Below are 25,073 nucleotides of genomic sequence, written 5' to 3'. Positions count from 1 at the left end.
CCGGTACATCATTGTGTGTGGCTCTTGTATTGTTTTCTCATCCAGAACATTTGTCACGATGCCAGAAGGATGAGAAGAAAGAAAGAAGACCAAAAAATAGTGATCTGTAATAGATTAACATCGTCTCACGATTATTCTTTCAAAATGGCAGCAAGATTTAAAACAAAAAAAAAAAAAAAAAAAAAAATCTATGTGGCGTCAAAGAGTAATTGGAACCATTTAAGAAGCCTTGTTTCATGTTTAATAAATTTTCGTAGCTGTTCTTTCGCACTGAATAAGCAATCATTTTTTGCTGCTCTTTTCTAACGAAATGACTACATTCTAGTGATTAGTATGCATAAGATGTTTACCGTGTACAAGGGATACTTTTTCCTCCCTTTGGATATATGTATACCTAGAGAAATCGCTCCAAGGGAAAACGCCACTGTTATATTCCAGCGTTAAACTCTCCGTTGCATTTATAACTTTTAAAATTCACGAAAGAGTAACCTTTCAACAACCACCAGAAAGCCAGATTAAGATTTTTACTGCATAGCCAAAAGCATGATTATAAATTATGCATGTTAGATATTCAAACACGAAGAGAAAAAAAGGAGGGAAAAGATATTACAAACAAAACACTGAAATTAACATTACAATAGACTAATTAGGATCGTCATAATAACTGAGCACACATGACAAGTGCCTTAATTTAAAAAAAAAATACAATTAAGACACTTAAGTGTTCTTGTATATAGCTCTTTTAAACCGTAATTCTTAATGTGTCAAGAATATCACTGATGTGTTAGTTTTTGTAGACCCCGCCCTAACGAATAATATAACTCAAGAACAGAAAACTCCCTGCAGACAAAGATGTCACAGGCAAATTAAATTTATTTTACTAGGTACATTGTAGAAATGCTCAGAAATATTACAATGAAGCACTGACAGCTGATGCTAAACCTATGAAAAAGAACTCAGATAGTTAGAACATGATAGAACTGATTGATCTACCATGTTATTTTGGTATTTGTAATACTAATTACGTTATGAAAGATTGACATTTAACAATTATCTTGAAGCACCGCTTTTGTTTTAGTAATTTGTTATATTTTCCTGGAAACCTTACTCATGTTTAAAATTGTACGCTACACGGTACACGCTCGTCAATTCAACCATATTTTACACAGAGGAGTGCCAGATTACCGAAAATGCACTGAGAAAACAGGTGTAGTCTGGCTGCCTGGAAAGAAGCTTATGGTATGAGTATTTTATATACCGTAAAATGAAAGACAAATTCTGGCCAAGCACTGTCTAATAAATAATATCGTTATAGTTTCGGCAAAGTATATGTTTTGGTCAGAATTTGTCTTTTATTTTATACAAGAATGAATAGTGTTCAGCCTGTTTTATGTTGTACGTACGTATATAACATTGATTAAGTTTTATTAACTTTTCCTATAAGAATTTCTTTTAGTTTGTCAAGCCAAACGAATTAATGACTAATATATATAGTTTCACTTGCAACCATTTATCTTATTCCTCTGTTACCTCTTTTCGCCATTACTGGACAACTGATAAATTAAGATTGATATGTTAATGGCAGTTTTTGACGTCCCTTTTCAGCTTTATGAGGCAGCACTTATAGTCCAAAGTGGGATTCGACTCACTATTCTGGTTTCTATCGGAAGCAAGTATCCCTACTCGGCACCAATGCGCACACAAGAAACGCGCATTAGCCACTTGGTCATGAACGGGCACTGTTAGTTTTTTTTTTTTTTTTAATGAAACGAAATCTGTGTTTTTACGTCCCACGTTTATGCCGGCTAGCCTAAAGGATAAGAAATGAAGGAAATGGTGGAATGAAGAAAGTGGGAGGAAACGAGAGAACCCCAAAACAATCAACACACACGGTGTTTAGTCACCATAAATCTCACTTGGCACGAGGCGGGATCAAACCAAGGAGCCCAGTCATCAGAGCTGAGCGCTCTACCACTGAGCCATCGCGGCTCCCGGCACTCTTAATAAATTAACTATTGAGTGGAAGATTCTGAGGACTTTTATTTCATCAATAAATAAAATCACGATATTTTTCAAATGTTATTTATTTCTTTGAAAATTAAAAAAGAAAAAAAAAACTGCGAATTTATTGCAACCTACTCTTAACATTTCATTTTAGTTCAGAATTATAAAGTAAATAAATAAATATGTTGATCTTCGCATACTACTTACAATTAACGAAACAACACGAACGCCAAACTACTATGAAGTTGTTATTATTATTGGAGCTGCGGTAGCTTAGTGGTAGAGCGTTCATCTATGGTACATGGGGTCCTTGGTTCGATCCCAGCTCGTGCCAAGTGAGCTTTGTCGTGGACAAAATCCGTATGCGTGTGTTTTCCCGGGGTTCTCCCGTCTCCTCCCACTTTCTTCATTCCACCATTTCATTCATTTCTTATCTTCACCGTCTGCTTTAGCCTAGCCGGCATAAGCGTGAGACGTAAAATTTAAAGATTCCATTTATTATTATTATTATTATTATTATTATTATTATTATTATTACACTGTTAGGTCTTTGTTGATATTGTTTCTTTCAAGTGCAAAAATATGTTATGAACATATTAGATTGTCATAATAGGTTACCTTTGCATTCATTAAAAAAGAAAAAGAAAAAGAAACTTATTTGTAATGCACAAACAAACCGAGAAACAGATTAAATCATTTCCTTTCTCTTGTTGATGTTAACTTTTTCTTTTTTCTTTTCTTTTCTTTTTTCTTTCTTTTTTTTTTTTTTTTTTTTGCAAGTTATGTTCTTCAATTATTTTTCTATACTATAAAGAAGATAATATAATAAGTTACTTTGATAAAACAAAACAAAACAAAAAAAAACATAAAGATTTTTTTCTTGTTTTGTTTTATAAACTGTATTTTAGTTTAGCTTCTTAAATGCATTAGCACCTAATGGTTAGGTAGATACTTTAGTTGAAGTTGTTCTTGTGAACCACGCGCTTCCCCATTTTAAAAGAAAAGATCAAAGAAATGAATCGTATTGAAATCACTGTTGGAGGTTCTTTTCATAGTAAGAGTGAAATCAAATAAAAAAAATGTTCTTTGGTGAAACAGTTCCATTGTGTGCACGTCAGAAGAGATTAAAAGCTTGATCCGCCTGTGTCTCACATAACACGGGCTGACAATTCAACTGAGGAATCAATTCATCTCACTGAGCACTCGAGAACATTGGAACAAAATAACAGTGCAGTGTTGCCAACGATTGAACTTTTCATTTACTTTATCCCTAATGTCGTTAATGTTATTGAAATGTATGTTTTTTTCTTCTGTAATTCCACTCATGTGTTTGTGATATTGAATAAATAAAACTGTTCAAAAGTTACATCCATTTTAACTATCAGTGTAAGAAATATAGTTCTGATAAAATTTAGTAAAAGAGGGATGGGATTTATTTTGGCATAGAGTCAACAATTGAACTAGTTTTCTCTTTTCTGCCTGACGCCCTATGCGGTATGATGTTCCAAAATATTACTTATTTTGCAATGAGATAACCAGTAGTATTGTGTATTCCTTTCCTTACTGGTATGCAATCCTGCGTGACTGCTTCGACGAATGGGTTGCAAAGATTTCAAGGATATATATTCATGCAATATACACATTTTTACGTACGTGTTCCGTTATCAGGAACTACTGAAGTTTGATAAGGCTGTTTATACTATACAGGCATTTGCTCTTGTGTCAATAATTTTATAATGAGTAGAATTAATTATTTTCTAACTTGTGGTTTAAAATTAAATAGAAGAATACTTTTACTTCACCTTTACACTCATCCGAACATACAAAGGCAGAAACCATCACTTTTAACTAGCAACTACGGTTGAAGAAGAAAGAGAAAAGAAATTATTCAATTATGGCTGCACTTATGCTCTTGTGATGAGCACTCTGTATAAGGGTGCTTGTTCAGAAAAGCAGGTGAGGTTCGAGCCTCTATTAGCTGATGTTCAACAACTAGTGCCGAAGACTGGGTTAAAAATATTACTTAACTTTCTGACTGATCAATATGAAACAACGATTTCGCAACTTAATTCTTGAGAGGTTGGAAGATTCAAAACCAGAAGACCGGGAGGGATTGGATGTGATGACTCAGACATAAACATAAATGGTCTTAGTACGTGTATATTTAAGAAACTTACGTAAGCAATTGTATAATTCAGGATTTCTGCCAGTGACCTCATAACTAATTTCCGGTTTGTAAGCTTTTCGATCATTTCTGTGTTATCGCTTATTGTGGAATACTATATGTGTAAGTCTCATATAGAAATAAAAATAACAGTTTGAAAATAGGTATAAAAATAAAATATGTCTATTCAAACAAGAAATTCAAAAGAAACTTTAAAAATGTGTTTTGCCGCTACTAGATCCTAATTATTTAAATACATTTGTTCTTTTACATCTCCCTACGCGACCCCAAGGTTCAGGCTGTAGGGAATGGAAATATATTCTTGAATTCTATACAAGCCATTCACCGAAGTTGTCGCAAAGGCACGGTGGCTCAGTGGTAGAGCGCTTACCTCTGGTGCGTGGAGTCCCTGGTTCGAACCCAGTCAAAGTAAGTTTGTGGTGAACAACATCGTGCTCGTGGATTTTCTCGGGGTATTCCCGATTCCTCCACTTTCTCATTCCACCAATTCTTCCATTATCATTCACCTGCCTTTAATCATCTGTCTCCCTAAGCCTAACACGCATAAACGTGGGACGTTAAACTCAAAAATTTCATTTCATTTCATAAAGTTGTCGCAAGGGCTGCATATTCATTTAAAAAAGTCATAACACTACTATTAGCTCCTTGCAACATTGATGATATTTCTAGACAGCATTGCGTACGGACCAAAGAAAAAAAATAAATGTACACTTAACATCAAGAATTAATTACAGCACAGCCCTTCTTTACTAAATTATATCAAATTGTCTTTCGTTTCACTTTGTAAACCTAAGTTGTGACATTTGTACAGTTTTCCATGCACTGCATCTGTGTGTTGAATTGATTCAAACGTATGTAATATCCAAGGGGTAAAAGTAGATCTGAAAAGGTAAGGGGACGCATGACGTCACGCCCCCAATATCTATCTTTGCCCATTTTTTTTGCGGGGGAGTGCGGGACGCCATAGATATTTCTGGAAGTAGGGGAATGACGACCGTCAGCATTCCCCCTCACTTTCACTCCTGGTAGTACCTGAAATTCCGGACTAAAGATGTGTTTTGCCTCATAAAGTTAACTATGCTCTAGGATCCATCACTACCTACATGACACTAACATCAAATAATAATAATAATAATAATAATAATAATAATAATAATAATAATAATAATAATAATAATAATAATACACAGGAAATAAACATCACACAGACCAAAGGAGTAGGGAAAGGGGAATGAATGAAAAGCTTAAAAGAATTTACAAAGTGCTAACACTTTGTCTTTGTAAAGAGTGTGAAAACAACGTGTGCATGCTTATGAATGGCAAACAAATGAATTCATATCATTCCAATGACAGACGGAAACGGCCTTTGACGACGCCTTACGTCGTTTATGACTGACGTGTGAAGGGGTTAGAGAGCTCAAGAGAATGAATGGGGCATGATAGCATTTAACATTACAGCTACTGTGGAAAAGTTTCTTTCTTTCTTTCTTTCTTTTTTTTTTTCAAAAATAGATGAATGAAACTTTGTACTGCAGAAAAATAGTTACAATTCTTCGCTCAGCTGACAAAAGAATATTTTTTTTAAGGTTATGATTTTTAAAAAAATCTTCTGTTATGGACACGCGTCAATCATAAAAAAAACACAATTTATTATTCCTTTGCGGTTTTCTTTTGAAAAAAATCTTTTAAAATGGATCTCTTATTGTTTGTAAGTTCTTTTATGGTCTCGTTACAAGTGACATTGAAAAAACTTGTGAATTACTCCTACTGCATCGCTTTTGGTTTGCTGATCATGACCATGTAATAAATTCTTCAGTTACGTTCTTTGTTGGAAAATATTGTATTTCAATCTTTTAAAGTAATTTATTATTCCTAAGGCAAAGATTGATTCTATAGAATCCAATGCATTTAATTCGTTATTATCAATTGTATTTTAGAAGGTAATACAGATTTTTTGTAAAAAATATAGTTATTAGTAAAATTGGTTATAAGCAGTACCGGATTTACGTATAAGCTAAACAAGGTATGACTTAGAGCCCCCTCTCTTGGGGGCCCCAAAAAGGAAAAGAAAACATTGAACGTACATTTCCAAAATATACAAGAAAAACAATAAAATAAAATCTACATATAGCAACAGCGCTTCGTGTTGTATAGGCTTCTATGATCTAAGTAAAGGTGCCCCTTCTGCTAACCTGTTTCCTAAAACATCACTAGTTTCTTCATTTCTGTATATAGGTTGCCTATGTTCATCAGGACACATAAAGGGCCCCCATTACTTTCAGTATCTTAGTGCCCCACCAAACCTAAATCCAGCTCTCGTTATACGTTCTAGATTTAGTTGTGTAACTACTTTACATAGGAAATAACAAATATTTTAAAGATAGTTGGTCCATATTTAAAGGTAGCACGATTTGTCTGACAATTGAGGGAGTCTCGATCAGAGTAGCTGACAGTTAGATTCGAACTCAGATTCTCCGGCTGGGAAGTACGAATGTTAAATATTAGTTCATGTCTGTTCAGTACATGATAGTTTTAACAAAATTTTACACCGGGATCCATGAAGAGTTTGAACATTTCGAATGCTCCAAGTCATTTTATTCCTTTTTTTTTTTTTTTTTTTTTGCATGGTCTACATTTTGCTTCAAAGAGAAGAGAATAGAAGGATTCCTCGCACACAACATTTTGTGAGTCTTTATATATATATATATATATATATATATATATATATATATATATATATATATATATATATATATATATATATATATATATATATCATTTCTTCTATATATCATATATATCATTTTATTTTATCATTTCTACTTTTGGTCTCAGTTTTCGTTCACATTTCACACCTTGGCTAAACTACGTAGATGCTAGTCTGTTAAAATTATTCGAACGTTCTTTATTCGAATATCTGAATATACGTCTTCAACAGTGGAGTAATTATTCGTTATCCCAGTAATTGTTCGAATAATTATTAATTATCCGAGTAATTGTTCGAATAAATATTAATTATCCAAGTAATTGTTCGAACAATTATTTGTCATCCGAGTAATTGTTCAAATTATTATTGGTTATCCGAATAACATTCAAAAATTATTCGTTATCCGAGTAAGTGTTCAAATAATTATTGGTTATCTAAGTAACGTTCAAAAATTATTCGTCATCCGAGTAATTGCTCGAATTATTATTGGCTATCCGAATAACATTCAAAAATTATTCGATATCCGAGTAACTGCTCGAATAATTATTGGTTATCCAAATAACTGTTCGAATAATTATTGGTTATCCGGGTAATTGTTCGAATAATTATTAATTATCCGAGTAATTGTTCGGATGATTATTTGTTATCCGAGTAATTGTTCTAATAAATATTTGTTATCCGAGTAATTGTTCGAATAACTATTTGTTACCAGAATAATTGTTCGAATAATTAATTATCCGAGCAACTGTTCGAATAACGAATTTTATTCGAATGTTCAAAATGCACATTATTCGAGATTTTAACAGTGTTAGTGGGTACCTACAGCCAGGGGCGCCCCAAGAAAATTTTCTAGGGAGGTATCTCTATGGTTGCTATATTATGTCTGGTATTTCTGGTACTTAATATACGTGGTTCTCTATATTACGTATACATTTTCGTGAGCCAGGCGGGGCCGGACCCCACCCTGCCCCCCTTCGGGCGTCCATGTCTACAGCCATTCATCTGTTCTATTTTCTCAACTCTACATATAAAAGACGATGGTATAAAGAACTTCAATATAAAATAAATTGACTGCATCTCCTGAAGTGTTACAAAAGACCAGAATAGGAACGGCTTCTGCACTTGAAGATGAGGGAAGAGTTACTGGTAAATAATACTAATAATATACGGGGAAAAAGTGGTCATGCCTATACTTGAAAACTGAATTGATGACATTATCAAAACAAATTGTTCCACAGACCTGAGCGTGCTGTAATTCATTCGCTAAAAAGAAATATACGTTTGACTTCGCAATAAACTTTAAATCTAACACCCCATTACATGGTCCAACAGCTAAGGACATTAAATTACAATGTGTTGTACCCGCTGACTCTTGAAACAATTTTATAGCTATTTTTTTTTCTCTCGCGCCTTAACTCTCCATCTCGTCTGGTTACCAACCACACAACCGCGCCGCGAAGGGTTATAAGGTTTCCAACCAATATTTTGCTGAAGTTGGAGATTTGTCTTCTTTTTTGAACGACCTTAAGAGTTGCGTAGGTGAGGCTGACAAGGTCTTTGCCCACACATTCCGGTCACACCTGGACATTCCTGAGCTCTCCCGACGGTTGCGACTTCTTGCATTTCAATCCCGTTGATGGCAGCCAACAACCCATAACCCACTGAACGATGGGCGCTTAGAAATGGGAAGAAAAAAATCACTCACTTCATTCACAATTTTCTTAGCGACCTAGCCTCCACGTTGTAATATCATATATACAGATTTAGTAAAGGTACCTGTAGTTGACGCACTGTATTGAAACCCTACATGCTCTTTTATTAGTAATTTTGAAAGAAATTTTAATACAGGTTCATCTGACTAAATGTAACGAATTTCTTTTAACGTACCGAAATTTTTTCTCCATTTGGTTAATTCAATTCTCGTGGTAGCAACAATCACAATATTTGATTTATTCCTGTAATTGTTCCAATAATAACGAATATGTGTCTAGTTATTAGCATATCGAAAGAGAGAATTTATTTTTAAGCTTGATTTGTTTTCCCATCTAGTGAGATTTATTCGTACTAAGTACGTTTCACTAAATAAATTAGACCTGGACGGACACCTTTTATTTCTTTTAATTTGTGCGATAGTACCACACCATTTTTTTTAACGCGTGATCATTTTTCTTTCTCAAAATGAAAGACTAAACGAGAAGTATTTTTTTACGGTCCAGTCCATACAGAAGATGAAAATCTCAACAGTTAAAATCTGTACCATTGGCAGGTATTTATCTTCCTGTGTCCTTCGCATTCCTTAACGCTTGTTGCACTTCAGTAACTAAGCAACTGTTTCGTTCCTAATTCAAACACTGGGAAAAGTCAACTTATATTAAATTCTCTTTTTCCTCTTCTTCTTTTAATTTGCACAGTGTATATTCATGTCCGCATATCAAAAATCGTGCTCAAGATATGCATATTTTTTTCCCCTTGTTCCTTCAAGACTGTCTTTCCGACATTTTTATGTTTTATAATACTTGTAGTTACGTCCACTTCAGCTTTCAAGGATAATAACTTTGAAGGAAAGAGAGAAAGAGAGAGAGAGAGATGGTTTTAGCATGAAATATCAAATAATCGAAAGCTAATTCAACTATAAAAAATGTTTCAGTGCAAAGTATTTCTTTAACGAAAATTTCTTGTCAACATATTGGACGTTATAGTACTTACCACTAGGTAAATGGGAAGTTGAATGTGATGACAGGTATGGTGTTTTAACTAAAAATACTATTTCCACTGTATTATTTCTTTTCGGAAGTACTATTGAAAAAAATAAACATTCTTCTATAAAAACTATTAGTACGTATACTTCTCACACTATACGTTTCGATGATTTAATTTCTTTAAAAATATCCCTACCCTATCACCGCCAATACGAACCGTTATTGTATCTAATCTTCCCATGTTAAAGAGGGTATACTGCCAATTTTTACATTGCTGACTTTGTACATATTAGTTTTTAAATAAAACAGAACAGAATAATTGATGAACCAACGTTTGAAATAGTAAAGTAACTAAGATTTGTTATTGCAGTTTAAAATAAACAATTAAAAGCATTGTAATTTTTGCTCTCAGGTCGATTTGCACTGTAAATCGATATGTATTTCCCTAGTGTAAAATAATTGTTTGCATTGCAAATTTCAACAACTCTTTAACAGTAAGAATAGTTGTTATAAAGTTACAGACGATGCTATTACTGAGTATTGCTTATAGAACTGTCTCCCGCACGTTTACAAATTGTGATATTCTACGACCAAATTCAGCAGCGTATATGATTGAGGTTTATTCAACGGAAAAGAATCCATTAAAAAAAATACTTTTTTATTGTTTTAATATATCTATATGGTACTATATGATATTAATAATATTAAAAATACTAAAAGTTTGAGTAGACTTCTTGCCAGTTTCAACTTTTTTTGAAGCAGATTTCACATTAAATGAATTTATGTAGTTAACAAGAATTTTGGGAATGATAAAAAAAAAGGATCAAAAGATTGCGATCTTGGCCAATAATCAGGGGCTACAAAATTTTTGAATTGTCAACAAATCGAGTTTTATATATATATATATATACGGAATAAGCATATCATATTGAGTTAAGTGATAGTTTGGGTTTGGCTGCACTATATACAGTTCACCAAATATAAGAATTACAAGAAAATTTTTGATTTAAATGTATTGGATCTTTTGATCCAAAAAGTGAAATATAGGAACATGTGTCAGGGAACGCGTCAGATAGAGCGTTGCACGGCAGAGTAACCTGGAGGTCATCCGAGCAATTTTACATGCCAAAATATGCCATCTGATACATTATTGAAAATATCATTTTGAAATATTTGAGCGGATAATTTTTTAGTGTGAGACACCGTTTACGAAGTGACTACCATTTCAGTTGTAAATTTTATTTGACTGTGCAATAATTCATAGCGATGTTAATCCCTAAATTATATATAATAATTCTTGTTCATAATTCCATAATTCATTATGAAGGTTTAATCTGACTTTAGATTCTATGAGGAGCCGTACCAAAAACTAATAGAACTATAGTTGGGTGGAAATTTCAATTTTCCAAAAGAAAAACTAAATAAATTAGTGTTATTTATAATGAAGCTAAGTTTTCTGGAGTTTAACAGTGTATTATATATATATATATATATATATATATATATATATATATATATATATATATATATATATATATATATTTGGCAAATGCAAAATATTTTCTCAATTATATTAACTATAATCGTATAATGTAAAGCTCGGAGAAAACCAGTTACAGCTACGGGTCAATTTGAATAGTTATACGTGTTTAAAAATCTAGCTGCTTTTTAGAAAATTTATTTTAAAAACGTGTAACGGTATACACAAACAAACGGGAAGAAACACTGTATTAACAAACTGAGAAAGTATAGTCGTAAAAAAACAAAACCCCCCAAAAAACTTTCACTAGGGTATATGACCTTTACATTATTTTGTTATTATTTTATTTTACTTTGCAACCACGTTAACAAATTAGAATAACATATGTTAATAAGATTCATGAAACATGAAGTTGAAAAGTATAGAGTCTGTTAGAAACATGGGTATAATAATAACAGGAAAATGTTTTATTATAATATATAAACAAGTTAAAGCACTTACTTGCAATCATCTGGTCTATCACACTTCCCATGTACCGGATGACATCCAACTTTGCACACAGCTAGAAAGAATAAAACCAACGTATGAATATGCATTAACAAATATTCCTCAATAGAGAACACGAGAAAAAGATTGCTACACAAAACTTAACATTACACATACGTTTTTCTTACGTGTGGGTATGTACAGTGTTTCGAACAGGTGAAGAACTACTGCTAAATTTACCTTAATTATATACACTTGGAATGCCAATGATTGTATTTAATGTGTTATATGAAATGTATTAAACAACTGTGTTCTTGTAGCTTCCTGTTTTATTATTTGCATAATAAACAAATGAAATAAAATTATATTTTTTATTTACAAAACCTAAGTAAAAAGTGTCAATTATTGTCGCTTTACTTTAACTGTTCTTTATGATTAAGAACACCAAAAACAGTTAAAGTGCCCACTAAGTTCATCCCTTCTTTTCTGAATTATAGTGGATAATTTAAAATGGAAATGAAGAGTATGAAAGATGTAGGAAGTAACCCAAGTAGTATATCCAAAATAGTATTTAATAAGCTAATAACCGTTGAGCCAGGTAGTATCTACAAAATGCTATTCAATAAACTAATAACCTTTGAGCCAGCTAATATCTATAAAAAGCTATCTAATGAACTAGTAACTGTCGAGCCAGATAGTATTTACAAAATACTATTAAATAAACTAATAAACCTTACCCGCCCCACTCTTCGCTCGCCCATGGCTACCAGTAATAAACAAGTTACATTGAACTTAATATACATTGAACTTAATATATTTTATACAGGTAAACAAGTAATATACGTTTAACACTTTTTTCTTGCTCTTAAACCAGAGGCTTATTTATTTATTTATTTATTTGTATGTATAGTTCCATATTAGTGTTAGGCAGAAAAAAGTTTTATTTTTAAGAAAAAAGCAAAACCAGTTTTTGAAAACCTTCAAAAACCGGTTTAGGTTTCAAAATCAAAAAGAATAAATTGATTTTCTTTCAAAACCAGTTTCGATTTTCTATCAAAAACTTGTTTGTTTTAAAACCAAGTCGGTTTTCTATCAAAAACCGGTTTCGGTTTCAAATCTGGTTCGATTTTCTATCAAAAACCTGTTTCGGTGAAAAATCGAACTGATTTTGGAGAAAATCGAAATTTCGGTTTTTCTACAAACCGGTTTTGAATTTTCTTATAAAAATTCTTTCTGCCCATCTCTATTCTATATACAGCCCATTTTATACTGAAACGAAAAGAAAAAAAATCTTACTTACCTATATCACAATTAGTTCCTCTCCATCCCTCATTACATACTTTGTCCCCGTTTTCATCACAAGTATAGTGTCCGAAATTATCGTCTCTTGGTCGACAAAACTTTGTACACGTTGCATTGTAGTAGTTTTTACTGCACTGCACTCGTACCCTGTACTGTATTTTTGCTGTATTACCACTATATTTAAGCGTATGCCAATCTGTACTCGGTACAATGATCCCTGAATACATCGTATGCTCGATTATGTTGTGGGTAGCTGAAAGAAGAAAAATGAAAAAGGCAATTGAGTAAGCTCACATATTCATACATAAATACATACATACATAGTTTGAAATATATCGTAAAATCTATATACGCATATAAAAATAAAAGTGACTATCTTTGTGACAATAACTCTTTAACCACATGACCGATCTCGATCAAATTTCCAACATAGATGAGGTTCAGCCCTGGGATTATTTTTATCATTTCACTTTGCTGGTACAACTTAGAGAAGGGGGAGGGGGATATATAAAATTGGTCCAAAAATGACCGATATTAGTGTCGAATCCATAGTTTTCGGGGTCGCTGGAACGAATAGTGACTCTTCCGATGTCATTTAAAAAATTAAATGAAATTTTTGAGTTTTACGTCCAACGGTTATTCGGATTTGGCTAAAGGAAACTGTGATGATGAGAGATGAATGAAATGGTGGAATGAAGAAAGTGGGGGGAAACGGGAGAACAACGAGGAAACCCACGCACACGGTTTTTGTCCACCACAAAATTCACTTGGCGAGAGCAGGGTTTGAACCCGGGACCCCAAGCACCAGAGGTGAACGCTCTTCCACTGAGCCACCGCGGCCCCGATATCATTTAAGTCCAAATTAACCTCTTTATGTTCAAAATGAAACATATTCTCCCCGTGCGAGGAACGGGTATTCTACTAGTGTCTTATAAGAGAGAATAAGGTTAATTACGCTGCCCATTTAGGAAGCCCATAAAGGTCCAAGAACTGGGTGGAGATCGGATTCCATACTTCTTTGACTTCGGCATTAAAATAAGTAAGTTTCATTTCACATGTAGAAACTACGATCGATTTCCAAACTATGTGAATTCAATATTGGAATTGGAAACAACAGTAAATTACTACCATTTCCGATTTAATAAAGAGATGCAGGTAAAGATGGAATCTCTAGTTGAGACGCTGACTCGATTTACAATAATAATCACTAAAGCTTGTTGCTATGTATTACCACTTGTGTTTCATGGTAATCAACGTTTTGGAACCAGAAATGGTTAAATTGCTATCACTTGAAAGTTTAGGTAGATTGTTCATGAATGCCGAATGGAGCATATTCGTGGGACTGAATTCATTGCAAAAGACCATTTCTCAATATCTTTTAAACGTTCTTGCTCTATGACAATCAATGCTTAGATCAAAAATGGTTGATTTTTACTACTTCGGTTTAAATATAGAGTAAAATAGAGGGGATATAATCCATTGCTGAATTATTTTTTTTTTAAAAAAAAACGAAGCCAAGCTAAACGCTACGTTTTTTTTTTTTTTTTTTTTTTTTAACTCTTTGGAAATCAATATTGAAACTAGGAGTAGTAGTAAACATGTTTCACTTTCCGTTTTGGTAGAGTGATGCGGGCAAAGAGGGTAAGTTTTCTTGAGACACTGAATCTATTCGAAAAAGGCAGCTTGTCGCTATTTATAGCCGTCTTTGTTGTATGGCAAATAACGTTTGGAACTGGAAATTGCAAAGTCCTGGCACTTCCCATTTGAATACAGGGTTAACAGAGAAGATGGTTATTGTTCTTGATTTGATTTTAGCATCCCTTTCAAGCAGCGAGGGTATATGAGACGTGGACATACAGCTGAAGTGGGATCCGAACCACATGAACTCCCATCGGGAATCCAACCCGGGTCTCCTACACCAAAGGCGCATACGCTAACTACTTAGCCATGAGGGAACTCACGGATAAGATGGAACCTATCCTTGGGACCCTTAATAAATTCCAGAAAATCGTTTTTCGATATCTCGTACCGTTTTAGCCCTGTTACCTATCGACAGACAGTTAGACGGACTCTTTTCTATAACACTTCCGATACTTACGCAAAGCGAAATTTGATATATATATATATATATATATATATATATATATATATATATATATATATATATATATATATATATATATATATATATATGTATTTGCACCTTTAAGGAACACTGAGGTTTTGAATGGCGGTATGTACTATTAACGTGGGCTCCAAACCACGACCGAGGTTTGAAGTCCGTACAGTTCCCGAGCGTACAGATCATCCTGCAAATCAACTCTCTCACAGCATATTCTATTCTGCATCACATCCGTCTCCACATCACGAGACGGGCTCCGTATCACTGACCCCGATATAAAGGAATTGATATAATAATCTCCACGATCTAGCCGTTTTTAACACGCCAAGATTCCTCAGATATCCATTTTTCCAGAAGTTGGGTGAACCCCCGAACTGCACTACAGCAAACGTAGGATAAGTAATGATTCCAGCCCCTAGCAGGAATCGAATCAGGACCACACAGTGCATAGAAAGATCCTTGTCAACTTATTTAGGTCAACTTTCGTAAAATCGTATGCACCTTTTAAACCGACTTCGAAGAAAAGGAGGAGCTTCCCAATTACAAACATGTATATATATGATCTTGATATGTTCATACATAACTTTAACATAGCTGCACTGATTTTGATTTTTCTTTTTTTACTTGAAAGAGTATACTATCCCGGTGGTCCAACACAAATATCTTAAGAATCTGGTGTAATCTTTGGAGGTAAATTATACACTATGAAACATCTCAACGGATGCTACGTAAATACAGCAAAGTAACATCCTTATAGGCAACCATACATTCGTTAACGTTATTGTGGTTGCATAACAGTACAGAGACTGTTCTGCAAAGTTTCGCAACACTTTCGTAGTACATTATATTGTCAAATTCTAGTAACATTTTAAATAAATGGTTGTGTGTTTGAAGTCGGTTAATATCTTTTTTTAAAAAAAAGTTTTATAATTATTTTGTAAATCTAATCGTTTTTGTGATAACGAGATTGAATACTTCTCTTATCTTTGTATTTAAGTTCAAAGATTTCTATGGGAGATTGATTTTCTGTTTTATTCGAAGTGAAATGGAATTTCAGTAGTTTGGTTTTACTAGTTTCTCCTTCGTATCTCTCGTCAAGATCAAACATTGTTCTATATAATTTCAATATTATTAAATTTGCATATAACAAAAATTTATTTTTGAAAAAGTTGAGATATTTTAACTAGAGTTGAGGAAGAAATCATTAAAATTCTAGTTCATTTGAAAGAAAAAAATAATTTCCAATATAAATCAATGGACTAGACCAAGGTTCCCTCCAGAAAATTTTGTCCGAGGAGCAATCAAAATTTTGAGGAGACAGCACTGGGATACTATTTACTAAAAGACTAGACAAGAGTGACGTAGTCACAATTTAATACTTTCTAGCTCTGGGAGGGGGTTGATCGACTCCGGGGAATAGGGGGACAAAGCTCTCTAAAAGTGTGCCTGGAAGAAAGAGTGGGCTACACAATAAAATGAAATGAAATGAAATATTTAATTCAATCTCCCACGAGGCTAAGGGCAGGAAACGGGAGAGCCCTGCGAAAATCCACGCACACGGTGTTTATCCACCAGAAAAGCTCACTTGACGCGAGCTGGTATCAAACCAGGAAGCCCACGCACCGGAAGCGAACGCTCTACCACTGAGCCACTACGACTCCAGACTACACTGCAAAGATTGATAAGGTACTGTACACCGTTAAGTGGACTTAACACTCATTTCTCCGCATAGATTGTAATACTCAAAACTCGGAAACAAAGCCAATTTTTATATACCTGCCTTCTTACAGACTTTTAGGCATCTTTGTGAGTACGCATTTCAAATTTTGAGACAAAAATTCTGAAAGACCCCATGCATGTGCTTATAATAGCAATGTTTAAAAGAAATTAAGGAATTAAAAAACAAAGAAGAAAAGCTGAGAAGATTTATCTTCTAAGGTGGTCGTTCTCTCACTTGTATATAGACACACAAAAACACTCGTCAGTGGGGAAGAGGTGGAGGAGAAAGAGAGAAAATTAAGGCATTGTCTGTGTATAACTTTCTTGAAGACGGCGTTGGTTGTTTGTAGCACTTCTGTATGGAAACACGAGGATATACACAATACGTACGTCCACTCTAATCTTAATTTTCGCCGCGTTAACACTGCGTGTAAACGGTGGTGGACTCAACACACACAAAAAAACATTATCTGGTCACTTCTTTTACGTAGTATTCATTTCTCTCTTTTCCCTCCATGTCATGCGTGCAGCATGAAACACGTTTTAATTTCAAAAAACAAAAGAATTATACGAAAGCTAGGTTACCAACACTCTGCACGAAAAATATGAGATAAAACCTATATGTAGGCAGGAAAAATACGAAAAGGAAATACTTGATTTTATTTTATTTTTCTAAACAAAATATATATATTTTTTTCGTTTTCTTTTCGCTTACATCTTAAAAGCAAAAAGGATAGCATTATAAATCAGTTATTCAAGGTCTTGCCACGAAGTCAAATAAAGGGTTAAAAGAAAAAAAAAAAGCTTCTGCGGCGGAAATACATTTCGTGTACAAAATTCTTTTTATTTTATTTTATTTTATTTTTAATCAGTTCAGATCTCTATGTTAGATTACATCAGCAGGACATTTTATTTACATCTCCTTAATTTTCAACAGCTGAAATGTATTTCCCCCTTTCTTCCGTTGGAAGCCCAAACAGCTTAACTTTTAAGTAACTCGTATATAGAACGGTTATGTTGTTTCAATTTCTGGATGAATATATTCGAAATTGCTTTTTCGAGTAAATTTTATATTTTGTCAATAAATTACATATTATTCAATAACTGCCAATAAAGAGGCTACAACCTTTCTTTGACGACACCGCTACGATGAAATTGCCATAGTAACCCCTTTTAACACTGAGCCTTGCTGTCAATGGTTATTCTTCGATTTTTATTTTTTTTTTTTTTCCAATCTGGAGGATGGCAGAACCATACCAAGATTAGATCTAAAAAGTTGCGGCACTAGATACACTTTTCGAGGACGGACAAGTATTTCTATTAAGCACGTCTATAAGTGCTCCCTCCGATTTAGCGTCGTTTCCGAAACAAAAGCGTCATTTCAGATTTTGGTTGGGGGGGCAAGACCCCTTGATATAAGAAAAATTTCGCATTTTTCACTGATTTACTACTATTCTATTGATAAAATCTATATACATCTCAAACTCAGGGGGGGCAAATGCCCCTCCCTGCTCCCCCTAAATGACGCCCCTGCTTCGGAACGCGTCTAAAAAACGTATTACCCAGTAAAGGGGTTTAAAAATACACACGAATGGTCAAAGTGACTTAACATAAACAAACAAACAAACAAATACAATAAGTGCGAACGAAGCTAAAATGAGACAGAGGTTTGATTAAATTAATCAGTGAATAAGGGTAGAAAACACAGCAAAATTCTAGGGTGTGCTTTTTTCTTTTAACTAATTATAAGAAATACGTTCAACTCTAAATATTTTAATTGAAATATATTTAAAAATTGAAGTTTAAGATTTAATTGTTATTTTAGGTTATTCTTTCTCATTAACCATATTGCCTATTGCTCTCTTGTTAGCGACGTAACGAAAGGTTTAATAGGGTATGTTTTAGTATCAGATTCACCTTAGTATGTTATTTGCCTTCCTCCTGGATTAGTGTGCCACTTTCAAGATGTTTTAGAACCAAACATTTAATCACAAATTTCTGGATCCAGAATCGATTGGATGGTTCTGTGATCCATATCTCTTGGAGACAAGATATAACAATATGGTGAAGAACGGCGAATATTCAGCCCCGCAAACAAGGTTTGTGTCACCTGGGGCAAACTCGAAATTCGGCGCCCCCTTCAATGTATACATATTTCCGTTTTAGGCGTCCCACCATTTACGCGCCTGGAACATGTGCCCCAGCTTACCCCCCATAGTTGCAGCCCTGCCTCTCGCTTAGTATTGTATAAGGTAGCAAAACATGGAAAACCTCAACCCCCAACTTAAACTGAGTGAATTATTCGCTTTAAAAGTACATACGACTACGACATCGATATAGTAGTTATCGCCATACTAACAGAAGAATTTACTTATTTGCATACGAAACATATTCTTATTGCTTTGATCCAGTCACACAGGAAAAGTAGAGCAGACGAAAAGACGGGTGCTGATTCTGCCGAAGCACGCAAGCTAAGAACCGACCTTGCCATTGGCTCTTTATCCAGAACGTATGAAAGAATGAACTTCGACTTCAAGAAACGTAAGGAATACAAATACGATAGCTACACCTTTCTTCTGTTCGGAATACACTTTCGAACAGCTAATTTTTCATTACTGCAGAACGATTAACAATGTTCCTTTGTTTCTTGTAAAGAAGCAGTAGTTGATTTTTTTAAAAAGATAAGATGTATCTGTTTTATAGAAAGAAGAAAAAAACAGTAAGAAAACACCATATTATGATTTCATCCATTTTAGGCATATGCATGTAATTGCTATCAAGCGAGATGGTGAATAATAGTTACTAAAATCCTTAACATCTGTTAATCATGGACAGAAGAAAAATAATTTCTACAGCAACCTTGGCGTGATTATTGCTTTTGAGATTGTTTTTCAGTCTTCTCGGAGCCACTTTGCATGCAGAGAACACATGGAACCTATATGTTCGACAGTGTTGCCAAAAATTATTTTTCTCTCATATACAAAGAATACACTCTCAAAAGGAGAAAAAGCATGTATCAATTTATATTTGAGGAAGCCTCGGATACCTCTCTTCTGATCAGCGTCTGTTTTGAAAATCACTACGAATGAGAATGACTTAAATTGAAGAATCGAGAGGTTCTTCTTAGAAAACTGTTTAAATAATAGAAATCTTTTATTTGTAGTATTGGTTAATATTTATAGTGTTACTATGCATAGGTTTTTTTTTTTTTTAACATATTGTGAGTTAGAAATAAAGTACAACTGTTTTAATACAATATAAGGAAAACAGCCTAGTGGTAAACTTGAATTTGTGTTCGGTACGATTATAGATCAGTATCTGCTTCCTCTTTTCTTAATACACAATAACACACTGAGCAAGGCTATGTGATAATATGTAAGAAAACACTATCACGTAACCGTTTCAACACAATAACTGTGTCTTCATCAGACTTCCACTCCTTCTCTTGTATAAGAAGTACTGACAAAATTTTCTTCTAAGTACATTTCTCCCGAGTAACATCATTACTTTAGGTTTTTAATCAGCATCTTACTTTGGAAACAGTACTTGCAGTAGTTGTAGTGTATTAAATAGTAGACCTGAGATCTATGCATTTTAATACTTATATATTTGAGTATATAGATATTCTACATGACATCAGAAATGTATGGAATTAGCGACATCCTCTATTTCCATCTCGAAGTGGATCAAGGAGTCTCTGAATAAAGGGGAACATCGAGGTCATTCTGATAGTTGTCAATTTGTCATTACCTAACCTAGCCTAATGAATTCCCAGTATGGTTCCAACATTATGGCGATGCTATTTTTGTGCGAGAATATCTAGTTACTACATTGATCACTAATTTTCAGAGTTTGCGCGAAAGTTTTGGGTGACTCCCGCGAACCCAAGATTTAACTCACTTATATTTTATTTAAAAAAGAAAGAAAGAAACTTGAAAGACACAGCATACTCTGAGAACATTGTTGGCTGATAGCACCTGTCATTCAGAATCCAGCAATTTGTCAGCGGTTTGATCATTATCAAATTAGTATTACGAAATGCCAGCATTGACTAATTTGTGTATTATGAACAAACAGTAGCGTTAATTTAGAGCATGCTATACGAAATTTATTATGGAAACTTCCAGAATTTTGAAATATCAATATCAAATATTTTAGCTAACAGAATAAACAAAAAAGTCGATGAGGATGTCGCCGTCAACTTAGATAAGCTAAAGCTTTGCAGCTGAGCCGCATGATGTCGCTACTATTGGGAGCAAATGTAAATGGTTCAGAGTTGCAGTTTCCGTTTTATTTCGATAAATTTTCAGTTGACGACAGTTGAGATCTGAATTGTTACCATTTCTTTAATTTTAACAATATAACTATGCTAAGGGACAGCGTTTTATGATGTTTGAAAGCGGCGCTCCGATTTCTCTTTAAACGCTACTGGCAAATGATAGGGCTGCGGTGTTGCCATGTCCTGTCTATCTTGTTAAAACAGAGAACAGGATATATGCATATCTGTCAACCGCTCATCTGCTCGCGATAAAATGCCTGCCCCTTAGCCACACCTCTTAACTACATGGCAAAGTCGCATTCATTCGTCTATCATTGATTGTGTCCACATTTTATTTATTTACGTAGGGTAGTATTTACACACAATATTTTAAAAGATTCGTATTATAACTTAATTTAAGTTAGAATTGAGTACGCGAGATCTAGAGCTTCATTTGTTGAATAATTGGATTTTGTTTTTCAAAATCGATAACTACTGATGCTAGCCGCCAAATGGGGCTATAACTCAGGGATAGGACGTTGTCACTTACCATGGGCGTGCCTCTGGTAATATAGTATTTCAGTATACAGTTATGATAAGATATTTCAAACTAATTTGATTTATATGTGGGGGGTACGCGTACCCTCAAACAAATCAGATCAGGCACGTATGCAAGAATTTATGTCGGGAGGGGTCCAAAGCTCTTGGCGGGATCCAAGTTCAATATGAGAATTAATTATATTACTATATATATATATATATATATATATATATATATATATATATATATATATATATATATATATATATATATATATATATAGTAAATTTACTTAAAATTGGGACTTTGGGAGACCAGATCCTAGGACTAACCCCCTGCGTGCGTCCTTGATTCGGATTGTGAAATTTGCAAATTTGCAAATTTAGATTATATAAGTACAGAATATATAATACACAGGAGCACTTTTTAATTCTTTATACTTTCGTTGAAATCACTTTATAATTGGATAAAATATTAATTCAATATTTTAGTCAAAATTGTTGATAACAAATATACATAAAAACTCTAGTTTAATTTCTTTCAAAATGAAATTCGAAAACTGATTTTGAAAAACAGGTCTAACTCAATCTCTGGGAGTAAATACCTTGAAACGTAAGCACCAAAATAAATCACATTTCTTCACAATCCATATAAATTGGATAGACTTAGAAAAAATACCTAGTTAATGCTTTCCTACGGTCCCATCTCCCCTACAATAATATACATGTCCTTTCAATAAAAGAAAAAAAAGGCAACTGCCTTAAAATATTTTGAAATTGTTATTAATAACATAAATCTGCAAGAGTTCAATTTTTCAGCTCCAATCTTGCAGCAGCAATAACTATAAAGGATATGAAACTTAATACATTTGATGTTTAATCATTCCAATGTGCACTCAACCGAAACTATTGTAGTTTTAAAAAAAAATGATAATAATAAATAAAAGTCTTCATTTCAGCACCTCCTTGGTTGGATAATGAACATCCAGCAAAAATAAATAAATAAATGTAGTTGGATATACTGGAAAAATCGAATTGGTAATTTCTAGTCAGTGGATGAAGAAGAGACGACGAAGGAATTGAGAGGTGGGGTTAAGAAGATGGATTTAGAACTATAATCAAACTGACTTAATTGCATTTTGTTCCAGAAGCTAATGGGCTACTGAAAGTTAGAAAAGTTTATGGACAATATAAGTTGGTTAGCATTAAAGGGAAAGAAAGTTTCTTTAAAAGGTAAGAGCAAAATTTCTGGATTGTTTCGGCTAAAATAGCTTAAGGGTACAGTGCAAAAAAAGGTTTTTGCTTCTTTATGTATGTAATGTATAGTTCTTTCAGTCTCTCTCATCAATGCGTTTCTCATTTAAGACTTCATTTTGCAATTACACCTTCTGTTTTTTAACCTCAGCCGCGTAGAGTGGAAAGCCTAACTGAAACATTATATCGGTTTCACGAAATAGTAATTACAGAGTACAGCTTATACATGTTAGAAAACAGTTTATCTACCCTTTTTCTTTTTTTTTTCTTTCTTATTTTTGCGAAAAAGACTACTGCAGGTTATATACAGAGTGTTCAATAATGTACAATTTATTTGTTTTGACGAAAATGTATATTGGTGTTTGTTGCAGTGGAGTATAATCAGTAGGCTGTACTACCGGTTAGTCCAAGTACAATCTTCAGTGTGGGTGGGATCTATTTTCCTGTCTAAATGCGGATCAGAGATTTACTGATCCACTATGAAATGGGTACCTTGGGAAACCTAGGGGGAATAAAGGCGATCGTACCATGATTGATGCTGACTACATCACTTTCTTCCTGTGAGTGCCATAGAAACATGGATATCTATCATTATATCCAATATATTTCAATAAAAAGATGAATATCATTAAAACAACAAGAAATAACAGAGGATCTAGATATATAATCCTTGGGGGATTCCGACAGGGTATTGAAATTTTCAGTAGTACATTCTTTGTATGCAATGGATTGTTCTCGATCATGTAAAAACTCAATTGCTAGCTTCGAAAAATTCATAGACGTTAGTTCGTAAGTAGCAAAACACAGAAATCAACGACGTCAAAAGCCTTAGTAAAATCCATATACATAACACCTACTTTATCATCTTTATTTCATTGTGTTGCTATAAAATTTCTTATAACTGGGAAGTTTATCGAAGTAGACCTATTATGTGAGAAATCACGTTAATAAGTCGATAGAACAGGCTTTACGTGACTTAAAATTCGTGCATGAATGTGCTTTTGAATATTTTAGCAAACGGCGGCAAAATAAGTCTTGGTCTCAAGTTTTGTATTTCTTCCTGTTCGCAGAGTTTAGTGTTAGACAAACAAGACGTTCTTTCCACCTGAATGTATTAGATCTGATAGAAATATTAAATGTACTGTGACGTGGGTATTTAAATATAGTGTTGATGTTGCCCTTAACAGTGTCCCAACTTTATATTGGAAATATTTCTTATATTTTTTTAAACAAATTATTTTTTCTCTAAACACTCAATAACAAATGACTGATTTTAGTTTCGAATTGAAATTTAAAAGAGGGTAACTTCATATACACATTTCATTGTTGCGTTTAATTCCCTGGCCATTTTAAATAAGGGAAATTGATTAGAAATGTTTAGTTCTGTTTTTGATGAAGCCCTATATCTGACTTGGATCATTTTCGATAGAACATTCTGAATTTAAAATAGATGTTTTGTGCGCTAATTTTACGTCTGTTTTTATTTCTATGTCAAGCCTCTTAAATTGATTGATATGATCTAATGTATTTTTAATCCCTCTTTTTCATTATTATTTGTTACGATGTGATTTTCTTACACAAGAATTTAATTCAAGGGGGTCCAAATTCAATTTGAGGATAAATTATATTACGAGACCAAATTTAAAAAAAAAAAAAGTAGGGATTTTGGGAGAGGAGGCCCAGAGCCCCAGGACTCACCCCTGTGTACGTTCCTGTCAGGGATAATTACCGCTGACATTCTTTGAGGATAAACACATATACAAACATGCTGTTAATCATTTCACAGATGTTAATTAAGGCAATATTTAACATAATCCAATTGCGAAAGGCAACCCCAACTTATCAGAAATATGCTTTACTAAAATTAATACCGGATGTCTCAATAAGATTCTAATATTTATCTGGGTAATTTAACGGAAAATAAATCCTCATTCCGTTTTGGATACAAGTGTAAGCCGAAAACTTCAAGTGTTCCTCAATATTTCAGTTTCCTCATTCTTACAAATAGCACCGTAAATAAATATTTGATATGGTTGGTTAGTGATTTGCAGTTTGATGTCCCTTTTCAGGACAGATGCTATATGGGACGTGGCGCTACAGCATGACGTGGCATCCAAATCATATGAGCCCCCACCGAGAATCGAACTCGGGAGTACTACATCGAAAGCGCGCGCGTTAACCCCAGTCACGACGGAGCTTTATGAAATATGACATTTAGAGTTGTACACCAACATTGTATCAGGAAATATATTGGAAGTCGACTTCTGGAAGTTTCAACTTTACTTTGGATAAGATACCATTTTGTCATTTAGTTTCT

General features: G+C 33.7%; 1 protein-coding gene across 2 annotated transcripts in view; it reads right to left on the bottom strand.

Moving 5' to 3' along the window:
- Positions 1–25,073, bottom strand: part of Ser (protein serrate) — a 370,686-nt gene that overhangs the window by 95,488 nt on the left and 250,125 nt on the right. For both annotated transcript variants that reach the window (XM_081730299.1, XM_081730300.1), the window contains exons 4-5: positions 12,862–13,116; positions 11,577–11,637 (exon numbers count right to left, since the gene is read on the bottom strand). In XM_081730299.1, coding sequence (XP_081586425.1) covers positions 11,577–11,637; positions 12,862–13,116 — 316 coding nt within the window. The remainder of the gene's footprint in view (positions 1–11,576; positions 11,638–12,861; positions 13,117–25,073) is intronic.

The sequence above is a fragment of the Thermobia domestica genome, chromosome 11 (genome assembly GCF_964235325.1).
Source record: "Thermobia domestica chromosome 11, izTheDome1.hap1.1, whole genome shotgun sequence".
Taxonomy (NCBI): domain Eukaryota; kingdom Metazoa; phylum Arthropoda; class Insecta; order Zygentoma; family Lepismatidae; genus Thermobia; species Thermobia domestica.
This window is presented reverse-complemented; position numbering and strand designations above follow the sequence as displayed.